We start from the raw sequence: 25,272 nt of genomic DNA on the forward strand, positions 1-25,272 counted from the left end.
GTGTCCCATGATCCTTCACCAATCACTCTAATACGCTGATTTGTTGTTCAAGAAACATTTTTTATTATTATTATCAATATTTAAAACATTTGAGTAAATTTTTTTCAGGATTCTTGGATGAATAGAAGGATCCAAAGATCAGCATTTATCTTAAATAAAAAGATTTTGTAACATTAAACACTATACCGTTGAAAAGCTTGAAGTCAGTATATAGAAATTAATACTTTTATTCAGCAAGGATGCTTTAAATTGATCAAAAGTGATGATAAAGACATTTAGGTAACACTTTACAATAAGGTTCATTAGTTAAACCTTAGTTAATGTATTAACTAACATGAACTAACCATGAGCAATACATTTGTTACTGTATTAACTAATCTTTATTACCATTAGTTAACGGAAATACAGTTGTTCATTGTTTGTTCATGTTAGTTCACACTGCATTAACTAATGTTAACAAAATTTTAATAATGCATTAGTAAATGTTGAAATTATCATTAACAAAGATTAATAAATACTGTATAAGTGCAGTTCATTATTAGTTCATGTTAACTAATGTGGTTAACTAATGTTAACTAATGAACCTTATTGTAAAGTGTTACCGACATTTATAATGCTACAGAAAAATTATAGTAAAAATCAGTATCAAAGAAACCTATTGAAACCTTTGAAATCACAAGAATAAATATATTAAAATAGTTATTTTAAATAGTAATAGAATTGTACTGTTTTTGCTGTACTTTGGATCAAATAAATGCAGGCTTGGGGAGCAGTAGAGACTTCTTTAAAAATGCAAAAAATCTTACTGCTCAAAAACGTTTGACTGGTAGTGTATGACACAAGACTATTTATAATGTATGATGCTTAGCAAATCACATTTTCAAGAAAAGTCACATTTTCAATGTAGACATATATTTTCAGTGCACAATTTTGACCTTTTTCTCTTTTAGCCAAACCCAATATTGCCATTTTTTAGCATCCCTATTTGTATGTCATGTATTGTAAAATGATGTACTAGATCCACCCTATTTCACCAAGGTTCACTTACTTGTACATCACTGATATACTATTGTCTAAAAGTTTGGGGTCAGTGAGATCTTTTACTTTTATGCTGAAAGGGTATATTAAATTTAAAAGTGACAGTAAGACATTTATAATGTTACAAAATTATTTCAATTTCAAATTCTGTTCTTTTAAATAAATAATGAGAAATGTTCTTAAGCACCAAATCAGCATATTAGATTGATATCTGAAGGATCAAGAGACACTAAAGACTGGAATAATGGCTGCTGAAAATTCGGCTTTGCCGTCACAGAAATAAATAACACTTTAAGAAATACTAAAATAAGAAAAGGTTTGGTGAACATAAGAGATGTCTTTCAAAATTTGCAGACCTAAAACTTTTAAATAGTGCATATGACACATTGCGTAATCAAATATCTGAAGGATTAAACACACTTTGTGGATCACCTCTGTCTTTTTGAGCAACCGTATAACAAGAAGATCAAATGTTGTCTGCAGAATTCCAATTGGATTGTAATGTGGTGCATTTTTAGACTACTTTTACTATACCTTTTTTTGATCATATAATAGCTTGGCAGTTGTGGTCAGCATCCACTTTCTTTAGCAGGTGTTTTCTTTTATAAACTGATTTTCATTTATTTGTTTCACATTTTGTGTTTTGTGGCACAAAACATGTGACTATGTATTTATGACACAGTCTTTTGACAGAGAGGGTGCTGTTTAGTGTTTTATGCTTTTATAAGGGTTCCTTAATGCTCTATTTAGGATATGTCTTTCTCTTAGATTAAACTTCAGAAATATTAACTACAAATTTGTTTTTCGATTGTCTTCTTTACCCACATCTCCAAGCATGATGTGCATATGCATATCTTTGAGCAGCCAGCAGATGGCACTGTATATCTAGAATTACATTGGAGGCTGGAAACTCCTAGCAGCACCACCAAATACACAAAAAGCAATAAAAAATGCTTATAAAATAATTTGTCAAACTTGCTATATTGTCAAAACTATGTTTTTTTTTAAAGAATAAAAGGCTAACAAATCTAGGGGGGACAAATTATTTGTTAAAATCAATATTTAACCCTATGCATGACCCAAAATGTCTACTTCTACCCACAAGAGAAGGTAAATGGAATGGCCTATTTTCACAGCAGTTTCATTTGATTCATGTTTGCCTCTTACAACAGCAAGCACTACTTAAACCATATAATGTTGCAGTTCCTAAACAAACGCCAGCCAAATGGTGTGCAACTCCATTATACAGTATATTATATACATTCGCTTCAGAGCTTTGCAAATGTTCATTTGAATCCTGCCTTCAAGACTAAAATAAGTTCTCTGTAGAGCTGTTATCTTTGAATAGCTGCAGTATGTGCAGAACAAACTCATGTGCCCTCACCTTGGCTTCAGGGTCACTGTTAATGCTGCTGGAATCTTCCTCTTCCACGGGAGCAGGGTTTCTAAACACAGCCACACATGCGGTCAGAGGAGATCTATACATTTCACATCTCAGATTTCTATCTTTTTATTCTCTCTCATTTATTTGTATTTATTTATTCGCTTTCACACACCGTAGTTTGAGGGAGGCGTAGCGGAGAGTTGCGCCTTCAAACTCTTTCAGACTGGGGTCAGGGTTTACTGTGGCTGCCTGGAGATCCTGAAGGAGAGATAAAGCAAAGGTGCTTAAACATGAGCACAAAAACATGCAGCAAACCCACAAATGTACAGCATGGAGCCAGTGGGTTAAGTGCAGAGATCACGCCAAACAAAACAGGAAACCACAGTTCCTCTGATGAGTGATTAAATAAACTGAAATGAAGATGATTAACCAGTAAACGGACACAGTTTGAACCCTGTGTATTTTACAAAAGGAATCGGTTAAGAGAATAAAACGAGATGAAGAGTGATCATAAAGAGCAAAAATCATTTTCTTAATCAGTATTAAAATATCTAAATGCGTAAATTAATAAATAAATAGTGTAAGAATTGAATTTTATAAAAAGCTTATGTTCTTATCTGCATAATCCTCAATATAGTTTTATAGAGAAGCCCAATTCTGCCACTGAATATAATTTAAGAAAGGTAATTGTGGCTTTTTTTCTCAGAAACGGTGATATAAACTTGCAATTGTGAGTTATAGTCAGAATTGCAAGATATTAACTTACAATTCTGAGAACTAAGGTCAGAATTGCAAGATATAAACTCAAAGTTTCAAGATATAAACTCAAACACAACTTTTTATCTCAGAATTGTTTATATCGCAATAGTGACTTTTTCTCAGAACTGCAAGTTATTAAGTCAGAATTGTAAGATATAAACTCATAATTCTGAGAACATATCAGTCTTTTTTTCCTCTTAAAACCTGACTTTATAACTCGCAATTGCGAGTATATATCTCACAAATCTGAGAAAAAAGTCAGAATTGCGAGATATAAACTCGCATTTGCAAGAAAAAAATTAGAAGGGTGAGTTTTTATCTCACAATTCTGACTTTATAACTTTTAACTGGGAGTTTATATAATGCAATTCTCAGAAAAAAAGGCAGAATTGCGAGTTTATATCTCACGACTCTGACTTTAAAAATCGCAAATGCAAGTTTATTTCTTAAGATTCTGAAAAGAAATCTGAACTGCGAGATAAAAAGTCAGATTTGTGAGTTTTTTCTCGCAATTCAGATTTTATAACTCACAATTACAAGTATAAATTATGCAATTCTGATAAAAAAGTCAGAATTGTGAGCTCACAACTGCGAGTTTATATCTCATTATTCTGAGAAAAAAGTCAGAATTGCAAGACGCATACTTGCATTTGCGAGACAAAGTCAGAATTGTGTTTTTATCTTCTGACTTTAAAACTCACAACTGTGAGTTTATAGCTCACGATTCTGAAAAAAATCAGAATTGTGAGAAAAAAATCTGAATTGTGAGGTTTTTATCTTGCGATTCAGACTTTTATATCTCAAGATTCTGAGAAAAAAAGTCAGAATTGTGAGATACAAACTCACATTTGCGTTTTTATCTCCCAATTCTGACGTTATAATGTGCAATTGTAAGTTTATATCATGCAATTCTGAGACAATTGTATTTTTTATTCAGTGGCAGAAACGGGCTTCCATAGTTTGCTGTATATATCCGAATATACATCGAATGATTAATTTCTAAAACAAGCAAAAATTGCATATATTAAGACTAGTTTTTTTTTTGGGGGGGGGGGAGGTTTACGCTTAAATAAAGGAAAAACTGTGACAAAAGTTTACAAAAAATAAATTTAGTTAGATAAATGATTTTTGCAGTGCAGACAGACAACACTAAAGCCATGCTCAGAAGAAAGGTTCAAGGTCAAAAGGTGAGGAAGGTATGAAGCAGTACAGGATCTCAGAACACAACTACGCCAGTAGAACATCTGCAGGAAGACCAACCTTAGAATTTGTATTAAAGGGATAGTTCGAGCATTTAAGACATGAAGTTGTATGCAATCCTTATCAGCACTATAGTGTATACACACTGACCCACACTGCGTTCACCTCCCTGGTCAGAGTTCTGGCCGCTGGAAGTTTTTCAAGAAAGTAGTCACGGTTAGTTTCCGGGGCCTCAAAACTGTGCGTTTTTACGTGAAAAAAATATATGCGTTTCAAAGCTTGATTAATTTACATCACAAAAAACACTCCTAACAAAAATCATACCTCAGTTTTAATCGGCACTATATTCTTTCCGTTTCCATCAATCCGCGCTGCTGTCAGTTCGCACGTTCCGATCAGCTGTTCCATTACACACTCGAATGACAACGACGTAAAAAGTAGAAAATTAACAATGGTGCGAACTTGTAAATTCCCAGGTTGTGACCACAAGAATGTGCAGGGATCGCCGTTCAGATTCCATCGTTTTCCTGTTTCTGATATAGTTATGAGACAGCTTTGGCTGGTTGCCATCGGCTACTCTGCTGGAGCTAAAATATCCAGTATCAAGGATTTTCGTGTGTGCAGTGCTTACTTCAGCGAAGACGATTACATCCCCAACCAAGGAGGAAAAATCAAAAAATGGATTTTAAAGAGTTCTGCTGTACCAGTACCACGGGTAAGCTCTATTTACTAACTTCATGTCTCATACGACAGGTTTATTTTGAAGCTAACGTCGGTTTTTAGGCTAACGTCACATTGAGAATATTCTAACCGGGGCAGTGATAGCATCGACAATAATCGACTGTCTATGTGGTGAGAAAATCGGCAAATGTCATAACTAATGAATTAAATTGAATCTATATAACACAACAAAATATGATGCTTTGCTATATTTGTTATTGTCTGTAACTATGCGGAACGTGCGTCGGTATCATCGTGTTTATAAGTGTGCTTGAAGTCACATACATACAGGTAGGTCTAAACCAGGTATCTCCAACTCCGGTCATCGTGAGCTACATTCCTGCAGCGCGATGTTTTCCTATGACAGGACACCTTTCTCAAATGAGACATTCTGTACAAGCCTGCTAATAACCCGTTGATTTGAGTCAGGTGTGTTGCATCAGAGAAAAACTAAAACCAGCAAGACAGTAGCTCACGAGGACTGGAGATCCCATGTCTAAACTGTACAGTAAACAATCTGATGTTTTTAGACTCCTGTGGAAATCACGTGAAACGAGGTCTAATATAAATATATATATATCGTCTGTTCCGTCTGACATTGTGCTAAAATTGGTTTCATCATCAGAAGTTTCGTATTCAGACATGTTGTCAGCGAGTCGCGCTATCAACAGCTGATCGGAACGTGCGAACTGACAGCAGCGCGGATTGATGGAAACGGAAAGAATATAGTGCCGATTAAAAATGAGGTATGATTTTTGTTAGGAGTGTTTTTTGTGATGTAAATTAATCAAGCTTTGAAACGCATATATTTTTTTCACGTAAAAACGCACAGTTTTGAGGCCCCGGAAACTAACCGTGACTACTTTCTTGAAAAACTTCCAGCGGCCAGAACTCTGACCAGGGAGGTGAACGCAGTGTGGGTCAGTGTGTATACACTATAGTGCTGATAAGGATTGCATACAACTTCATGTCTTAAATGCTCGAACTATCCCTTTAAAATAAGCAAACTACATTTGCAAAATAAGAGCTCAATATTTCACAATTCACCAGCCACTGGGCAAAAATTTAATTTTGAACCCTGTGAAGAACATAACCAAGTATTGAAAGTAGTTTCCTGAGACATTCTACTGTGTGTTTGGCTCTGCGGTTCAAAAAAAAACTGCCTGAGATACTAACCTTCCAGATCTCACTATCAATCTTTCCCACTGCAAAATCACTCCATGGCTGTTTCTGCACCATTATTCACACACAAACACACAACGGGAAGAACAAGGTTGAGGGGTCAAGGGTAGGAGGTTGGAGAGAGACAACACAGGGTTGTTAGATCACTCAGCAAGCATGTGTGTGCGTGTATGTTTATGTGTACAGTATCTAGCTGTTTTGTGTTTGGTTGTGATTTGATTAGATGCAGTATGGATGTTGATATCTCACTCAATGCTGCAAGAATCAAAGGACAGCACAAACTGTTATTCCACTACATGTACATTCTGAGTGTTGTTGTTACCTTGTCCTCTTCCCGATGGCGTGCCTCAGAGTGTCTATCCTTTCCAGGCAGTATCTGTAGGGATGAGGACCGAGGCTACAAACACACACACACAAACATATACTTGGTTTTAGCTTATTACGTATGACCAATATCAATCTAACTATCAAAACATACTTATATTTGATACAATATACACTACATTTCAAAAGTTGGTGTTTATTTTATTCATTCAAAAGGTTGGTTTAATTTTTTTAAAGAAATTAATACTTTTATTTAGCAAAGATGCTTTAAATTGATCAAAAGTGACAGTAAAAACATTGATGTTACAAAATTTATATTTCAAATAAATCTATATGATTTCTATATGGAAGCCAATTTCCATAACTGAATTAAAAAAAAGCTGACTGTGACTTTTCATCTTACAATTCAGATTTTTTTTGCATCTTGCAATTCTAACTTTTTTTCTCAGAAATGTGAGATATTAATTTGAGATATAAAGGGGTTTTACAATCCAATTCTAAGGGGGGGAAAAAGACTGATATGAATTGTGAGTTTATATCTCATAATTCTGGCTTAATAACTTGTAATTGTGCGTTATAAAGTCAGAATTGTGATGTATAAACTCGGAATTCTGAGAAATAAAGTCAGAATTGTGAGTTTATATCTGAAAATTCCGACTTTATAACTTGCAATTGCGAATTTATATCTCACATACTAAGAAAAAGTCAAAACTGTGAGATAAAAAGTCACAATTACCTTTTTTAATGTTTTATTCAGTGGCGGAAACGGGCTTCCAAAGTTCTATTCATCAAAGAACCTGAAAAATTATAAATATATAATAGATGTTAATATATCTTATAATATTATATTTTTTAATAGTGACCCCAAAATATTTAAATTCTAATTTTACAATATTGCATTTAAATACGCTAGAAGTTTACCAACAACAATGGTTTATATTTTAATAACTATTTGGCAATTGTTTTATTTTTGGGTATTCCAATAAATTGCAATTGACAAATAAAGTACCTCTTAACTTATTTACTTACTTACTTTTTAAAATATAATTTAATTCAGTTGCATTTAATTGAATTTTATTAAATTTTATTATATTTTATATATTTTTTATTTTTTTGGGAAGGGTGTGGTTGTGGATGCAAACCAAGCAACAACAAAAAAGCAAACAAGTCATGTCTAGTCATGTCAAATCTAGTAAGATTTGAATTTAAGTCAAATGTCAAATGAAAAGAACAGACAAAACAAAACCGGCAAAGATGCATATCTTCTTTTGTTCAGTTATTCAGTAGCACATTGCCATTTTAAAACACACAAAACCATGTGAGGTGCTGTCCACTTTGCTTTATTTCATACTGCAGCGAACTGCATAACTCTAAAATAAACTAGGACTTGAAGGACCAAATAGATATCCAAGCCCACTTTTAAAGCCAATAGCAATTTAAATACAAAAAGTGAATTCACGGTGACTGTTAAGTAGGGTTGGGCGATGTCGACCAATTTGGCATCGTACGATGTCTAACGTGAAACATCGCGATGGACGATGGCATCGTCCGCGGGGGGCGGGGAGAGGGCGGGATGGTTGTTGTTAAATAATTAATTCGTAACGAATTAATTAATTGTAGCCTACCGTTTTGACCAGTGCTTAATTTGAGCCGGATTTTTAAAGATCCGGCATTAACAAGTGCATTAGATCGTGACAGTGCGTGCGTGCATACGAGACATAGCAAGCGCGGGTTTATGTAGATGTATTTGGAGGATGTGTGTTGGTCCTTAACATATTTTCGACCGGTCAGCTTTAGGGCCTGTCCACACGGAGACGCGTTTCGCTGTATTCGTATAAATTTTTTATCGTATTGGCGTTTCATCCACACGGATCCGGCGTTTTAGGAGACTGAATCCGCTATTTTTTGAAACCGGGTCCCAAAGTGGATAAATCTGTAAACGACACCCTCGCGGTTTCGTGTGTACAGCCAATACGTATATTTTCTGAAACTATGATGTCATCACATCACGTGTCGGCTGCGTCACACGTAACAGCAACAACAATAATGGCGGACTACATGATTGCGTTCGTGTTGCTACTAAGCCTACTAGCTTTATTATAGCAAAATCTATTGCTTCTATGCAACTGTTATGAGCAACAAGCGATAATGTTCGCATCTTCGTCTTCTTCTTCTTAGTTCGTATACGGCGCGCAAGGTTATGCGCATGCTCAAAGTCTTCTTCTCCGTGTATAGCGTATGTCTATGGCAGAATTACAGCACCCCACACTGGTCTGGCATATATACTATACCGTTTTCAGTGGTTTCGTGTTTACGGAATTTTTTTTTAGAACGAGGAAAAAAAAAGATTGGATAGGGAACGCACCGGCTTCGTGTGGACGGAGCCTTAAGTTCAAAATCGCTCTCATTGATTGCTTACTGCTTAACTCACTCTCTCCAAATGCATTTAATGAGCAGCGCAATGTTTAGAGAGAAAGTGTAATATCAGAAATAATACCAAATCAAGCGAAATATTATTATGTATTAACATTATAAACACTATAACCATAGCTATAAGTTAGTTACCCTGACTCCAAAACGAATCATCTAAATGTAACGGTATTCTGAACAGAACAGGAATGAAACAAAATATATAAAGTTAAGAGTCCAAAACAAAGCGAAACTAAAAATAGCAGGCGTTGGGCTCACGTACCTCTGTAATTCGGCACAAATCCAAGTGTTTCCATATTCCCAATGTATCTGAATGATAAACTGTTATTTATAATGTATAGGCTATGTATTGTACGTTTGTATTTTGATGGGAAAAAAAATACATTCTCTTGTTTTTTGGCTTAGCATCGTGATGTCTATCGGCCATCGGCGATGGACGATGGCATCGTCTATCGACCCAACCCTACTGTTAAGTTATACTATATGCACATTTGTTCAGTTGAAATTATCTAGTAAGTTCTTTCACACATTTGATTTCATTAGCTGATAAAAAAAGTGGTTGATAAAACTCGCCATTCATCAGCCACTGTGTCTGGTGGACAAAAAACATTCATTTCTCACCCTGGTTGCATGGTAAATAAAGTCATAGCAACCTGTATCTATATTAAGCATGTACCCAGCTCCGTTTAATCCATGGCAACTAAAGTAGTGTCACATCTGTAACAGTTTTTTACTGAATTCTCATGTTTGTATTAACAGTTTTCGCCTCATTTATTCTCCACAACCAAACTGTACTCATTGTGAAAGCTAAACATCCAGAGAATGGCAGGATATGCCCAGTATTGTCCATACTGTAAAATGGGAGACTGATGAAAAAACTTACAAAGTAGCAGCTGTTGACAAATCCACAGGAAGGAACATTGCCATCAGAGGATGAGGAAGAGTTTGAAGACAGGACAGGGGTAGGGTCCAGACATGAAGAAGACGGGATGGGGGCGGGGTCAGCCGAGCTGTCGGAAGTGGTGCTGCCTGAACGACTCGATGCTCCGAAAAATATGTCGGCATGAGACATCGACTAGAGCCACAGAGAAAATGACTGGTCAATGTGGATAAATCAACAGTTGATTTGTTTTATTTGAGTACCATGTCCAGTTTGTGTAACAATGTGATTTCAAAGGGTTACCTCGTGATCTGGAGTTGGCGAGGGTGACAGGGAGCCCAGGGAGTGTTTGCGGCTGACATGGCTAGGTCCAGTTGGCACCGGATGGCATGGGGCGGGTCTCTCCCACTGTGTGGTGCCCGTTGGAATGTGCCAGTAATAAATACCAGCCATGTCTGTCATCATCTTCCATCCTGGAGGCAAATCAGGGTCTGTTTGGAATGACTGCTCCCCCCAGATATCTGTAAACACAAATACACAAGGTCAGGCGTGGCCCACACACCCGTCAACTAAGATATCCAAGACTCCTACAAATGGGCGTGATGACTGAAACCTTGTATGACAGCATGAGTAATTTTTAAACAGTATGTATCAGCATACAACAGTTAGTTCTGGAACTCTGACCTGAATGCAAATAGCGTTCCAAGATATTATACTGCTTGTATTAATTTGCATGTCTCTTGGTAGAGGGGTGTTTCAATATACCGGTATTGACAATAACTCGTGCACACAACAGACCAGAGTATGTGAGCGGAAGTGACGGAACATGTGGTAATGGCCAATCTAGTCAATTAAATACTTCACAAATTCAATGTCCTTCATCTTTACTGATTATTTTGTCTTAATGTTTGAAATTTCCCAGCTAGTCTCCCAACATATGTGACCCTGGACCATAAAACCTGTCTTAAGTAGCACGGTTATATTTGTAGCAATAGCCAACAATACATTGTATGGGTCAAAATTATAGATTTTTCTTTAATGCCAAAAATAATTATGTCCCATGAAGATATTTTGTAAATTTCCTACTGCAAATATATAAAAACTTTTTGATTAGTAATGTGCATTGCTAAGAACTTCATTTAAACAATTTTTTTGCGCCCTCAGATTCCAGATTTTCAAATAGTTGTATCTTGGCCAAATATTGTCCCATCCTAACAAACCATACATCAGTGGAAAGTTTTATTTATTCAGCTTTCATATGATGAATCGCAATTGACCCTTATGATTGGTTTTGTGGTTCAGGGTCACATATGGACATTCCAAGACCAAGTAATCATCTCTGTGTTTCTGTGGTATATGAGTGCCTGTAATATATTGTTGCTTCCATGAATAGGTGTTTTTTTCTGTAAAAGTGGAAGACTATCACTCAGTAAAATCTCTGTCTCTCTCACATGAACTTGCTACTGTTCTGTCTGTCCTCACTCAGCAGCTGGGAATGTTTGTTTCATGTTTCAGATGCTAGTAAGAGCATTATTCACACAATGCAATCGGGATGAGGAAAACCGCACATATACAAAGCAAACCACTGCAGTCTGTTACTCACACATATGCTGAACAGATTCAAGCCAGGAAACACGTCCTCACCAAAACCAAGAAGCCGTGACAGGGTGTGCGTGTTTAAAAAAACTTTTTCTCAGAGGACTTTGTGTCAATCTACACGACACTTCCATAAAATGAATAGAGCAAATGACTAACAGTAGTTGAAATACTGTATAATAACTAACTGGGACACTAAGTGATAATATCTCTTTCGTCTCCTCATTTGTTAACGCCAAAGTAAGCTTATGACGAGATTTCCTGTTCATTAGCCACTATAGGGAAATAATGGGATGAATAACAACGTGCAGTAAACGGTTTGGACTACAAACCAGTGTGTTCATAATTAGGATAATACATTAAAATAATATGGTAAGACACACCAATTTGCAATATCAAGCAGCAAAATGAGCAGTTTTGTACAGCTGAATATAGCTGGATGTGGATGTGACCAGAAGCCAAGCCCATAGAATTTACAAACACACTCTCGCAGGAAGAAAAAGGTGTATATTCCCTACTGCACACACAGTATGCAAAAAGCAAATGAGTCCTTTGTCAAATGAGACAGTTGTCCGAATACTCCTGCTAAAACCCAAATGCATAAACTGTTTTTAACAGCACCAAAGTAATTTATTTACTTGTTGAAGGTCACACAGGTCAAAGGACAATGCCAACATGGTAGATGTAGTATGTCTGGGAATCACACTGGGTTGCTCCACCCACAGTGAAATTTCATTAGTGTAAAATCCTGCTCCACATAGTACAAATATTGGCTGTGAATTCACTTTCAGCATCAGTATAAAAGTAACTTGTGTGAATATTACATGGTAATCTGTCAACCAAAAGGATTTGAGTGATAAGAAAACATTCTGATATTTTATCACAAAAGGTGTGGTCAGATTTTATTCTGTTTATTAAACTTTCGCTGGCAAATTCTGCTCGTTACAGTAGGAATCCACATGCAGATTTCGGGATCGGGATCGAGCTGATTATGTGAATTCACTGCAATGACCAAAACACATCTGCTTGGTTTCAATTAGTGTTGTGCCGACAGACGATAGTATCGTGTATCGACAATAGTCAGAGATATCGCCTGTTGCTGATGCCTTTGACGATAGTAAGAAGATTATTATTATTATGCGTCAAAAAGGCACCTTTCTTTAGCAATGCAGAACGGAGAGTCGGTTCGAGGATGACTCAGAAACTTGCCGCGGTAAACACAAGCATAGAGTGGCCACGTGGTGCCGCAGATGTGTGCAGTGAAAATGGGTAAGAGATTTATTCATCATACAGTGTACATAGATTAAGTGTAGACTTACATGTAGACAGTCATTAGGATAACAGAGGTAGTAAAATGTAGTTTAGGCTGAATTAAATGCGATTCATGAGAATCCGTCTGAATATAGGAAACATAAACATTCACCTCAGTAACATCTGTATGCTTTAACTAGAATTACGATGCGATAAAATGGCGCTAAACATATGCACGTGAATTACACGCACATCGCTTCTCCACATTCAATATGAACTGAAATACAACATGAACTGATGACAAAGATCAGACATATACCGGTAGCATTATCGCAATATGACGGTTATAGAAAGATACATTCATTTACATTCACGCACGCACATTTACCGCTCCCTGAAGTTAGCAGAGAATGAAACCGAAAGTAAACTACCGTCAGCGCCCTGTACACGCACAACTGTGTCACAAGTCACATGCACTACCCTTACAAAACGAATAAGGAATTTATTACATATTGACATATCACATATTATTAAATAAATTAGCACGATAGTAACGTGTATCGGCGATCTCACAGGCTGACGATAGGACGATATGAAAATTGAGCATATAGCCCAACACTAGTTTCAATGTGTGATTTGAGCTGTGCCTCACGCATCGCTAAACTATTGACAAAAATCTTTAAACTAATTTAAATGTGTAAAATTCTATTAAAACAATCTGAAAAAAATTAAATAAAATCACAGTAAATGTAACAACTGTTATTTTTGTATCGCTGAGATACTATTATAATATATTAATATTTTGAATGATTTCTCCCCATTTCCATTTGAGTAATTTTGTGTTTTTGTCAATTTTTTTATTTTTTAAAATTACTTTACCGTTTTTATACATTTTAATTTCAGTTTTCATTTGTGACCCTGGACTATGAAACTAGTCATATGGGTCAATTTTTCAAAATTGAGATTTATACATCATCTGAAATCTGAATAAATAAGCTTTCCATTGATGTATGGTTTATCAGAACAACTATTTGAAAATCTAGAATCTGAGGGTGCAAAAAAATGGAAATACTCAGAAAATTGCCTTTAAAGTTGCCCAAATGAAATTTTTAGCAATTCATATTACTAATCAAAAAGTAAGTTTTGAAATATATATAGTAGGAAATTTACAAAATATCTTCATGGAACATGATCTTTACTTAATTTCCCAATGATTTTTTGGCATGAAAGAAAAATCGATCATATTGACCCATACGTTTTGTTGGCTATTGCTACAAATATACACATGCTACTTAAGACTGGTTTTGTGGTCCAGGGTCACATTTGTTAGTTTAGTAGCCAAGATCAAGTTCAACTAAATGAACCTCGGCAATTAGCTAAAAATAAAATAAGTTTAGCTAATGTCAGTTAATGTTTATTTTCTTCAAAGTAACAATTTTTCAAAGAATTTAGTTTTATTTAACTATAATAACCATACAAGTAGCACTTTGAAGAAAAAAGCACCTCACTGCCGCTTTAAGGCATGACTCACTTCAAAGAGACTTAATAATTAGCCAACAGAACTGACTAACTGAATGAAACAGCTATTAACCAACACTAGTCATGTACAGCAAATCTAATCTCCCAGCATGCAAATGAACACAAGTGCTTATTAGAGACGTCTCCGGTACCCAAGTTCTCTTTTAGTAAGACAATGGGGCACTGCAGTACAGGAGCTGTAGTGTTCTTTAATACTGAGTATTATGCTGAGGTGCATTGTGGGACTTGTAGTCCCTGATTTATAAGTGGGTCACTACAGCTGCCTGAAACCTCACCGCACAGACAATGAAAGCTTCATACAGAATCAAATACAAAGAAACAGAGATCAGGTTTATGTTTAATTTGTCATTTTTTTTCAAACACACGGGTAGACAGCGTACTGGCATATAGTAACTATCCTCAGCCTAGTTTTCTATGCTCGATCAAACAATCGACCCACTTTCGATAACGTCTCTCTCTCTTTCTGCAGTCTATAAAGCATGTGGCGCCAGAGGGGGAGGGGAGGACAGCTGTAAAATTCACGCACACACGCGGACCGAAGTGCCATGAACATATGCACAAACTTTAGTATTCAGCACACAGCTCGTGACACCCTTCACTGCATCCTCCCTCCTTGCTTATCTCTCTTCTCCGCCTGCATTTATGAGCATGCACACGCAACGGAGACGCGTAGCTACATGCGCAGCACTGACTCACAGCCACACAGACACACCGACGCGCGGTACCTACCCTCGTAATTCACTATAACAATGGCCAACATGTAGTCTTTACCCAGCATCATGACTGAGCAGCCGCAAGCAGGGAGGATGACATGAGAAGAGAGAGGAAAGCAGAGGTAGAGCCGGAGAGAGACAGAGGGGGCGAGCGACTGATGGAGAAAGGGAGAGGGAGAGACGGGGTGGGTGAGCATGCGAAAGCAACAGACTCTGTTTATTTGCTGTTTATTTTTTATCAAAATCTTGCAGGAAGAGAGATATCGGCTTTCTGTCCATCCGGGACACCCGATTGGTCTCGCGGCCACACGAACCCACCTCCCTCGCCGAACGCTCGGTCACCCCGGCAACCCTCAGATCATTTTTCCTGCAGTGTCACCCAACTCGTGGTCACATGACCTTGGTATGACAAGATACAAAATCGGTGGGTGAGGGATAGATGTGCAAGCATTAGTCTGCTGCGGTGATGCCAGCTGACATCTGGGTGTAAAACCAGTTCGCAGCTGTCCATTACCCACCATGCTGGTCGAACAGACCTGCCACACACCTGCGAGGTTTTCCTGTCTGCGGTGGGAGAGATTTTGACAGGCACTGTGTCAATGGTAGACTGGTTTGAGTGACAGTCCGGGGGCAGAGAGCAGGATTGTTACCACAGAAACAGCCATTTTGACTCACCGCAGTGATACTACAAGATATTCAGCACCATTTATCCTTGTCATAAACTTCATGGGTCGCATGTGCCAAAAGGGATTTTTCACCCAAAAATAAAAAAACTATTTAGGCAGCTTTATGTCAATTTAAACCTGTGTAGTTTTTCTTCTGTGGTTTAAAATTGAGATATTTTGAAGAATGTTAGTACTGTTCTTTTCCATACAATAAAAGCCCATTTACAGCTACATTAGTCTCAGCCTCAGACACCATGCCCATGGACTGTTGGTTGAATGTCTGATGTATACAGCGCACAAAACTGAAAACACGTCAGGAGTTTCTAAGTCTTCACCGGATTGGTTGAATTCTACAGCATTTAGAAGAAATGTGTGTCATTCTTTAAAAGGGTCATCGGATGCACATTTTCCACAAGTTGATATGATTCTTTAGGGTCTTAATGAAAAGGCTATAACATACAGTGAGGGGAAAAATTACTTGATCCCCTGCTGATTTTGTATGTTTGCCCACTGACAAGTGGGAGTGCTCCTAATCTCAGCTTGTTACCTGTATAAAAGACACCTGTCCACAAAAGCAATCAATCAATCAGATTCCAAACTTTCCACCATGGCCAAGACCAAAGAGCGGTCCAAGGAGACTTACAGAAAACTGGAATGGGCTACAAGACCTTTGCCAAGTAGCTTGGTGAGAAGGTGACAACAACTGGTGCGACTATTCACAAATGGAAGAAGCACAAAATAAATGTTAATCTTCCTTGGTCTGGGGCTCCATGCAAGATCTCACCTCGTGGAGTTTCAATGATCATGAGAACGGTGAGGAATCAGCCCAGAACTACACGGGTATTACTTGATATCATCTTGTCAATGATATCAAGGCAGCTGGGACCATAGTCACCAAGAAAACAATTGGTAACACACTATGCTGTGAAGGACTGAAATCCCGCAGCACCCACAAGGTCTCTCTGCTGAAGAAAGCACATGTACAGGCCCGTCTGAAGTTTGCCAATAAAGATCTGAATGACTTAGAGGAGAACTGGGTGAAAGTGTCAAGCTCTATGGCATCATCTCATCTCGCCATGTTTGGAGGAGGAGGAATGCTGCCTATGACCCCAAAAACACCATCCCCACTGTCAAACATGACGGTGAAAACATTATGCTTTGAGGGTGTTTTTCTGCTAAGGAGACAGGACAACTGCACCGCATCAAAGGGACGATGGACGGGGCGAGAACATTCTTCCCTTAGCCAGGACACTGAAAATTGGTCCTGGAGTGGCCTAGCCAATCTCCAGACCTTAATCCCATAGAAAATCTGTGGAGGGAGCTGAAGGTTCAAGTTGCCAAACGTCAGTCTCGAAACCTTAATGACTTGGAGAAGATCTGCAAAAAGGAGTGGGACAAAATCCCACCTTATTTGTGTATAGACCTGGTGTCCAACTACAAGAAATGTCTGACCTATGTGATTGCCAAAAAGGGTTTTGCCACCATACTTAGTCATGTTTTGGGGGTCAAATACTTATTGTCACAGTCAAGAAGCTGAGAATGCTTTCATTTGAAAAAGGGTATATTATTTATAGGGATTAAAAAAATACCACTGGGTGGATTTTTATCATGATCGGGTGGTTGTTCAAACAACATGTAAAAGTTGAGTGAGTTTTGCATCTGATGACCTCTTTAACATTCCGCCTGAAAACAAAGATGGCGTGATGTCAAACCCCCTTCTGGAAGAAGAAGAGCCGTCGTGTTTACAACTGTGACAATAAGTGCTTATCAGGATCAACTTAACCCTGTATTTTTTTAAATATGCAAAATATGTAAAGTTAGCAGCATAGACTTAAAAATACAAGTCTAATAGTTGTACACACCGGTCTGTTATTGTTTGGATATTTCCACGCCCCCTAAACACGACTCAGCACAAAACGAACCCTTAGTGGTTGCTTTACCTGTCAGTCATATGGCCTCTTGGGTGGTCCTTGGCCATTAAAAGTGGCTAAGGTTCCCAGAGCTTCTGCCTACAGTTGACTACAGTTGCATTATCCAGATCTGTTTTCGATCTTTCATTTTCGACAAGTGAAATCAGAAACTTACCAGTAACCACTGCCTGTCAAACTTAAAAAAAGATAGGTAGCCCATATGACTTGTGAGCTATAGTCCCGCCCTGCATCCAAATATGGCTTCCATAGAGGAGTAAAAGGGTAGTAAGTCCAAATTCATAGTAATCATAAAACAGGTAAACTAGATTTCAAAGTGTGCACCTGTGGCCTAATGGGATATTTGTTATCCCATGAGGTCACTTTACTATCCAACAGGACGACAGGAGAGGGGCAACATGGTGAATGTAAGACATTCAGAATTCAGAACCACCACACACATTCATACTATATAGAACAGGGGTCCCCAACCTTTTATGTACCATGGGGGTTGTTCCATATGTGTTGTGCATGCATTACTTGAAAAGAACTAGCTCCAGTTATGTATGAACAGTGAAGGTAACTGTTAGAGCCATAAAGAGCATTTAGAAATTTGTAATATTTTTCTGTAATATTATATTATTTGTATTGAGAGTTATTGTTATTTGATATAGTTTGCATATTTTGCAATATTATATTGCGTACATGCCTTCTCATAGGTTAACTGTAATGTCATACGTAATACGTATGTGTAAGCAATCGTTGAAGAAGGAAGGGGCTTGATGGTAGAGTCTTTTGACCGTTCTTTGAAACCATAATTTAGTTGAAGCTTGAAAAAGTGTAAATAGTTCTTAAGTTTGATTTTTGTTGTATCCTGACAAACGAAAAGTAAACTGTTACACTGCAAGTTTGTGGTTTCACGCGTCAAATCCTTTGTGCCGATCCCCTATGGCGGAGAACTGAGAGGAATAGATCGCCATTACAGTAACGAACTCTTAAACATGTGAAAAAAGTGAACTTGAAGAAGTGAAAATTTAACAATATGAACTATGAACTATGAACATTGAACAACTTGAAGCTATCTATCAAGTGTGAAGATGCTTAACAAAATATGGGAACAAAACGAATATAATCAGTGGGAGCCCTGTGCTTGTTTCCCTGCAACAAGAAGGTTCCATCTGGGTGTGATGGAAGACAGTGACACCCTCAGTGTGTTTGAAATGTCCAGTCTATTGCGCAATTTTGTCTTAGTTGCAGTCATTGGCGAAAACCCGGCCTCGCATAGGTACGTGGTGGGTAGGGCTGTGCAATTAATCGCAATCGCAAAAAAATCGCGATTTAAGCACATGCGATTTCTAAACCGCACAAGGCTGCGATTTTCTCTATCCCCCCAACGGCATCCCCGCCCCCCTTGAACGTCAAATTCGTTTTATTTTCGATATAGCACCACATCACAATAGAAGTCATTTAAGGTTATCTTTCCTATAGAACAGGTCTATACATAGTTCTTTTATTAAACATACTAAATTGCCTTGTTATTTATCTTATTTACACTAAGGCATGTCATTTCTGTCTCTTCATGGTCGCGCGTTTACAATGTCTCCAAGAAAACACGGACTGGATCGCGGACTCCATTCATAAAAACCTAATTTACTATAGTGCGGAATGCCACGTAATTCGTCGATTTTTGGATTAATAAATCAAAAGTTGGTCTGTCACTTAATTCAAATCGCGATATGGACTAGTGTCTGTGAAAACTGAAATGCAAAAAGACCGTTTTAATATGAATCCTGCATGTTCCGTTTGCTTCTGTATGTATGAATGGCTGAGACGCATTTTATTTCTTTACTACATGCAGACTGAAGCACGCGTGACGCTCCCGCTAATTTTTGGCATTTGCATCTCACGTGAACAGATAAACTCAATCTCCAAATCGCTGCTGTGAGTTTCACTTTTACCGTTTCATTTGAGAAAACTAGCATTATATACAAACAGAAACTTCACTGCAACCTGTCAAAATAAAAGTACGGTTTAACATGAAACAGAACAATATTAGTCCTGTATTACTTTTGTACAGTATGATGTAGGTGTTTATATATTCCTATTTAAATAATTTACATAAAACAATATATATGATAAAAAAATATTACAACAAGATTAACCACTTAATTATTTAAACGTTTTAAACTGAATATAATTTTTCTTCCACACATTGATTTTAACAGTAAATTTCTGTTTGTTTGACAAAAATTAAAAGGGTTTATTTTTCATTTGATTAAAAATAAATAAATGTTTATGCTTTTTCATTATCAGAAAAAGTAAAACACATAAGAATTTCTAAAAAAAAAAAAAAAAAAAAAGCAAAAGATTTTAGAACCTCAAAATGTTAAAATAGAGAGTTTTGGACTTATTTTTCCACTGAAATGAACGTATTCGTTATTGCACAAAGTAGGCTAAAGTACCGGGAAAAAAAGTAAAATGGCTTATTTATTTTATGTTGTCTGTTTTAAAGACAATTTTACTAAAGTTTTGTTTATTAAACTTAATACTATGTTATTTCATGGTGAAATGTTTTGTTATGCACTTCTTGTGCCTGAATACATTTAGAATGTATGTATGTAGCTTGTTTGAAAAAGCAAAAAAAAAAAAAAAATCGCAAATAAAATCGCAATCGCAATATTCCTTCAAAAAATCGCAATATGATTATTTTGTCCATATTGCACAGCCCTAGTGGTGGGAAATGGTAGCAACATTTTCAGCGCTTTTACGGCTATCTCGGGATATTCTGCTTTGGTTTTGATCCAAAAACCCGCCAGAGAGGTTTGCTCATACACACTCTTAAAACCACCGTCATTTGCAATTTCGATCAACTGATCTTCCTCCTGTGCTGTCAATTTAGGACTATTCGGGATATTGACAAATGGGTTGAACTATTAGGTGCAAATCCAATCGTTTGTGCTGAGAGTGAAAGCTGAAGAGCTTTGCAGGACATGGAGGCGCCGGTGCAATGTGAAACTTAATTTTTGCTCATAAAGGTAAGAGTAATGTATCATCTGGAACTGTAACAGGTCTACTTTAGTTTGTGTGTACTCACATTATCAACAAAACAGATACGCTTTCTGATGTTGAACAGGAGCGCTTCACGAAAAAATACCGAAACGCAATTGCCTCAGACACAATTAGAAAGCTTTAAATTATTACTTTACTAAAATGAAATAATTCAAATTCAAAACAAAACTCTTTCATTAGCTATGGGCCTAACCATGAAAATGCATTTAGGCATTAAAGGCACGTCCATTGAGCAGATGGCGAGTCAGGATCGTCAACTTCATCTTTGCGACAAATACTAGTTTATTAATAAATAATTCGAAAATCTCCTTACTTTTCCCCCACACATTCTCTAAAGATGTTTGCTTTCTGTTGCTCATTCTAGCAGTTTAGCTAACTTCGTGTGACACTACCGTTCGCCAAGAACTGATCAAGTGAAGTGAGCTGAGCTGAGGCTGCGCAGCGCCGAAGCCAATATGTAAAGTGTAAAGGCGGGACAGACAGACGTAAGGAAAAAGACCTTGCAAAATGCAAACATGCGTGCAATCAAACGTGCCATTATTGCGAATTAAATTGAGTTTATTTAGTTTGCATGCATTTTTTTTTAAACTCATGTTGTAGGCTACGGCCCGGTTAGGAATGTCCCGGTGGTTGGGGACCGCTGATATAGAACATACTTTTTTAACGGTCGCAAAGTAATTACTTGTTCAAAAGAAGTTACTAGTCAGAGTGTGCGATTTTGAAGGCAGCCCTAGTTTTGCAATAAATTTGTATGAGAAACTTAAATTGAAACAAATTTAAAGGAATAGTAATGAAAAAAACTAAAATTCTGTCATTTACTAACCCTCATTTCTTTTCCATCCAAAAGATTTTTTTTCATCTTCGTCAAGCAAACAAGTTTGAGCTTTTGTTCACCATACTTAATGTTCTCTATGTATGTCAGCTGATCAAACTTTACACACTACCAGTCAAAAGTTTTTGAACAGTAAGATTTTTATTGTTTTTTTAAGAAGTCTCTTCTGCTCACCAAGTCTGCATTTATTTTTATTTAAAGTACAGCAAAAACATTAAAAACATTTTTAGTTTTTAAAAGTGAAAATAAAAGTAAAAATATTTAAATATTAAAATAACTGTTTTCTATTTGAATATATTTAAAAAATGTAATCTATTCCTCTGATCAAAGCTAAATTTTCAACATCACTATAGTCTTCAGTGTCACATGATCCTTCAGAAAACATTCTAATATGCTGATTTGCTGTTCAAGAAACATTTATTATTGTTATTATTATTATTATCAATATTTAAAACAATTAATTATTTTTTTAGGATTCTTTGATGAATAGAAAGATCCAAATATCAGCATTTATCTAAAATAAAAAGATTTTGTAACATTATACACATATATAGCATTCAAAAGCTTGTAGTCAGTTTTTTTTTTGAGTGTGGGGGGGGGGGGTATGGAAACTCCTTCATTTAGCAAGGATGTTTTAATTTGTTAAAAAGTCATGATAAAGACATTTATGATGTTACAAAATATTTCTATTTTTGATAAATGCTGTTCTTCTGAACTTTCTATTCATCAAAGAAACCTGAAATTGTACTCAGCTGTTTTCAACATAACAATAATAAATGCTTTTGAGCAGCAAACCAGAATATTGGAATGACTTCTAAAGGATTATGTGACTGGAGTAATGATGTTACAAATTCATCTTTGAAATGACACAAATTAAATTACATTTTAAAATATATTCAAATAGAAAACAGTTACTTTAAATAGTACAAATATTTCAAAATTTGACTGTTTTTGCTGTACTTTGGATCAAATAAATGGCTTGGTGAACAAAAGAAACTTCTTAAAAAACATTACAAATCTTACTGTTCAAATACTTTTGACTGGTAGTATGTCAAAAAAAGTCCTGTTAGATCTGTTATATAAAATGACCATGGCTCATTAGAAGACTTGGATCAAACCACTTGATTCATGCATATTATTTTAACAATGTCTTGGTGGAATAGATTTTCCATGGAAGGACAGAAATCTTCCAAGTTTCATTACAAATAACTTAATTTGTGTTTCAGAGTTTTTTTTAAGTATTATGTGTTTAATTGTATTATTATGTATTATGTGAATTTTTTTCTGCTTTTATTTGAGCTTGATAGCCACTAGTCACTGTCCACTTTCATGATATGGAAAGGAGCAACATGAACCTTCGTGTTCAACTTCTTATTTTTTGGTTCACATCATATAGATCTAAACATTAGAGATAGTAAATGATGGCAAAATGTTACATTTTGGATGAATTATATCTTTTAAAAATTACCTTTCAATTGACAATTAAAAAAACGGTACACACAATAGCAAACATGCTTTTGACAAGCTTTGCTCCAAATCCTCAGACACACACTGTGCTGCATTTACCTAGATCACACTTCAGTGAAGTCAAAAGTCCAAACACACAAACACCTCTCTGCCAACGCACTTCAGTCAAACTGAAAACCACACATACCACATCAATGCATCACATCCTCTACACTAGGCCAAAGCACACACAAAAACCACACAAAGGAGACCAGCAAGCATCGTAACACTTTGAATGTGTACTGACCGCTCTCTTCTGGTGAGCCCAGTGATGCACTGTCCTGTGACAACGTGGTCCAGCTGGACTCCTCGTCACTGTGTGGAAGGTTCTGGATGCGGTTTAGCGCCCGGTCTGTCTTGGCTCCCGTCCGTGGTCTGTCTTTTTTCGTCTCCGGTGACGAAGAGGAAGATGAAGAGCCGACAGACAGAAGGGGCGTGTCCTCAGGGCTCTGCGGTTTACTTGGTGATGAAGGACAGGGATTTTTCTCTTTCTCCAGCAAAGGCTTAGTGACATCCTCATCCTGTGCATCAGACAGTTCATACGACAGGTCATCCAGGCATGACTCAAGGTAACTCTTGGACTTAAGGTGCTCGGGCGACTTCCTGTCTGAAACAATCTCCGTTTTCTCGGACAGAATGAGCAGGTCGTCACAATTCTCCACATGATCCTCCTCATTAGTGTCATCATCAATTAACTCAGTTACTTCCTCGTCAACAAGCTCGTTGTTCGGGTCAAAGTCACTGTGAAGGTCGTCGACATTAGACTCGCTGTCGAGACTTAATTCCTCAACGTTTCTCAACTCATCATCGATGTTGAGCTCTGATTCGCCAGCTGTGTTTCCATCTTCGTCTTCTTCGGTGGTGTTCTTGTTGTGATCCTGTCGCTCTGCGGCTTTGCGTAACTGATTTGCACCATTTTTGGCCAGTTTAGGGTTGTCAGTAGTCGCTGAAGATGACGACGGTGGTGTCACGCCTTCGCCGAGTCCCATCGCGCTCTGAATGCTTGTGAGTGCGTACTTCTTCCGGCATTTTGGGGGCGTGGCCTGGCCCTGTTTGATGACATCACCACTAAGCAGTTGATTGTGTGAGGAACGCAGGCTGAGGGAAGTGGGCGGAGTTGCAGAGGGCCCGTTGCGATTGGCTACGTCCACGGAGGGGGAGGGGTTACGTGGTGGGGGCACGCAGACTGACATCATGGCTGAAGTTAGAAAAAGTAAAAAAAGCAGTCAAAATCACCTATAAACAGTGCATTCGACAATATAAGAAAAAAAATTATACATTAAACAAAGTAAAGCTGCATTTTGGTCAAATTTAAAGGAGAAGATCACTTCCAGAACAAAAATTAACATAATTTACTCACCCCCTTGTCATCCAAGATGTTCATGTCTTTCTATCTTCAATCATAAAGAAATTATGCTTTTTAAAGAAAAACATTTCAGGATTTCTCTCCATATAGTGGACTTCTATGGTGCCCCCGAGTTTGAACTTCCAAAATGACAGAATTATCTGTGTATTCTAGTTCAAGACAGTTAGGATAGGTCGAAAAACTCCCATTTCATTTTCTTCTCCAACTTCAGAATCACCCTACATCGCTGTTTTAACGTTTTTTGTAAAGGGTGGATCAAAGAAGGATCTTCTTTGCATGTTCACTTTGTAAACACTGGGTCGGTACTTCTGCAGCGATGTAGGACTATTTCGAAGTTGGCCTAAATACCCTAAATGTCTTGAACTGGAATACACAGAGTTCAAGCAGAGCTAGACAAGCATTTTAGGGTAAAAAGTATATAAATTGTCAATTTTTTTTGCTAGATAATACCTTTCTTCCTTGCCTGGGATCGGTTAGAGCCCTTTGAAGCTGCATTCAAAATGCATTTTAGAAGTTTTAAAGGAGAACTCCGGTGTGATTTTGACCTGAAGTGTATTGAATCATGATACCGAGTGTGAACGTACCTTGCATATCTCATCTCGGTTTGTGTCCAGCTGTCCGAAATCTGGGGTCAGTTAGCCGATGCTCATAACAGGTTGTCAGTGAGAGTCAACAGGGCATCGGAATAGCCATGTAAATAAATCACTGTTTTACGCCATTTACGAGGCACAAAGTAGCTCCACACTTCATTGGTAGACTTCCAAGGGCCCTGACATTTAAAACGAGACATTGAGAACTCAGAAAAAGCACCGGTAATTTATTTACAAGAAGATTTATACAGACAGTACCTGGAAAAGAAAATCCGGTCGCCGCCATCCTGAACTTAGTCACGATAAGTCGAGTGTCGAGCA

General features: G+C 37.2%; 1 protein-coding gene across 1 annotated transcript in view; it reads right to left on the bottom strand.

Moving 5' to 3' along the window:
- The window catches only part of apbb2b (amyloid beta (A4) precursor protein-binding, family B, member 2b), a 57,522-nt gene that overhangs the window by 23,591 nt on the left and 8,659 nt on the right, over positions 1 to 25,272 (bottom strand). The window contains exons 4-10 of the mRNA XM_073841578.1: positions 23,243 to 24,193; positions 10,221 to 10,438; positions 9,921 to 10,112; positions 6,606 to 6,680; positions 6,278 to 6,331; positions 2,595 to 2,680; positions 2,423 to 2,483 (exon numbers count right to left, since the gene is read on the bottom strand). Of these exons, the coding sequence (XP_073697679.1) occupies positions 2,423 to 2,483; positions 2,595 to 2,680; positions 6,278 to 6,331; positions 6,606 to 6,680; positions 9,921 to 10,112; positions 10,221 to 10,438; positions 23,243 to 24,191 (1,635 nt within the window). The 5' untranslated portion in view covers positions 24,192 to 24,193. The remainder of the gene's footprint in view (positions 1 to 2,422; positions 2,484 to 2,594; positions 2,681 to 6,277; positions 6,332 to 6,605; positions 6,681 to 9,920; positions 10,113 to 10,220; positions 10,439 to 23,242; positions 24,194 to 25,272) is intronic.

This window comes from Garra rufa, chromosome 6, assembly GCF_049309525.1.
Source record: "Garra rufa chromosome 6, GarRuf1.0, whole genome shotgun sequence".
Classification (NCBI taxonomy): domain Eukaryota; kingdom Metazoa; phylum Chordata; class Actinopteri; order Cypriniformes; family Cyprinidae; genus Garra; species Garra rufa.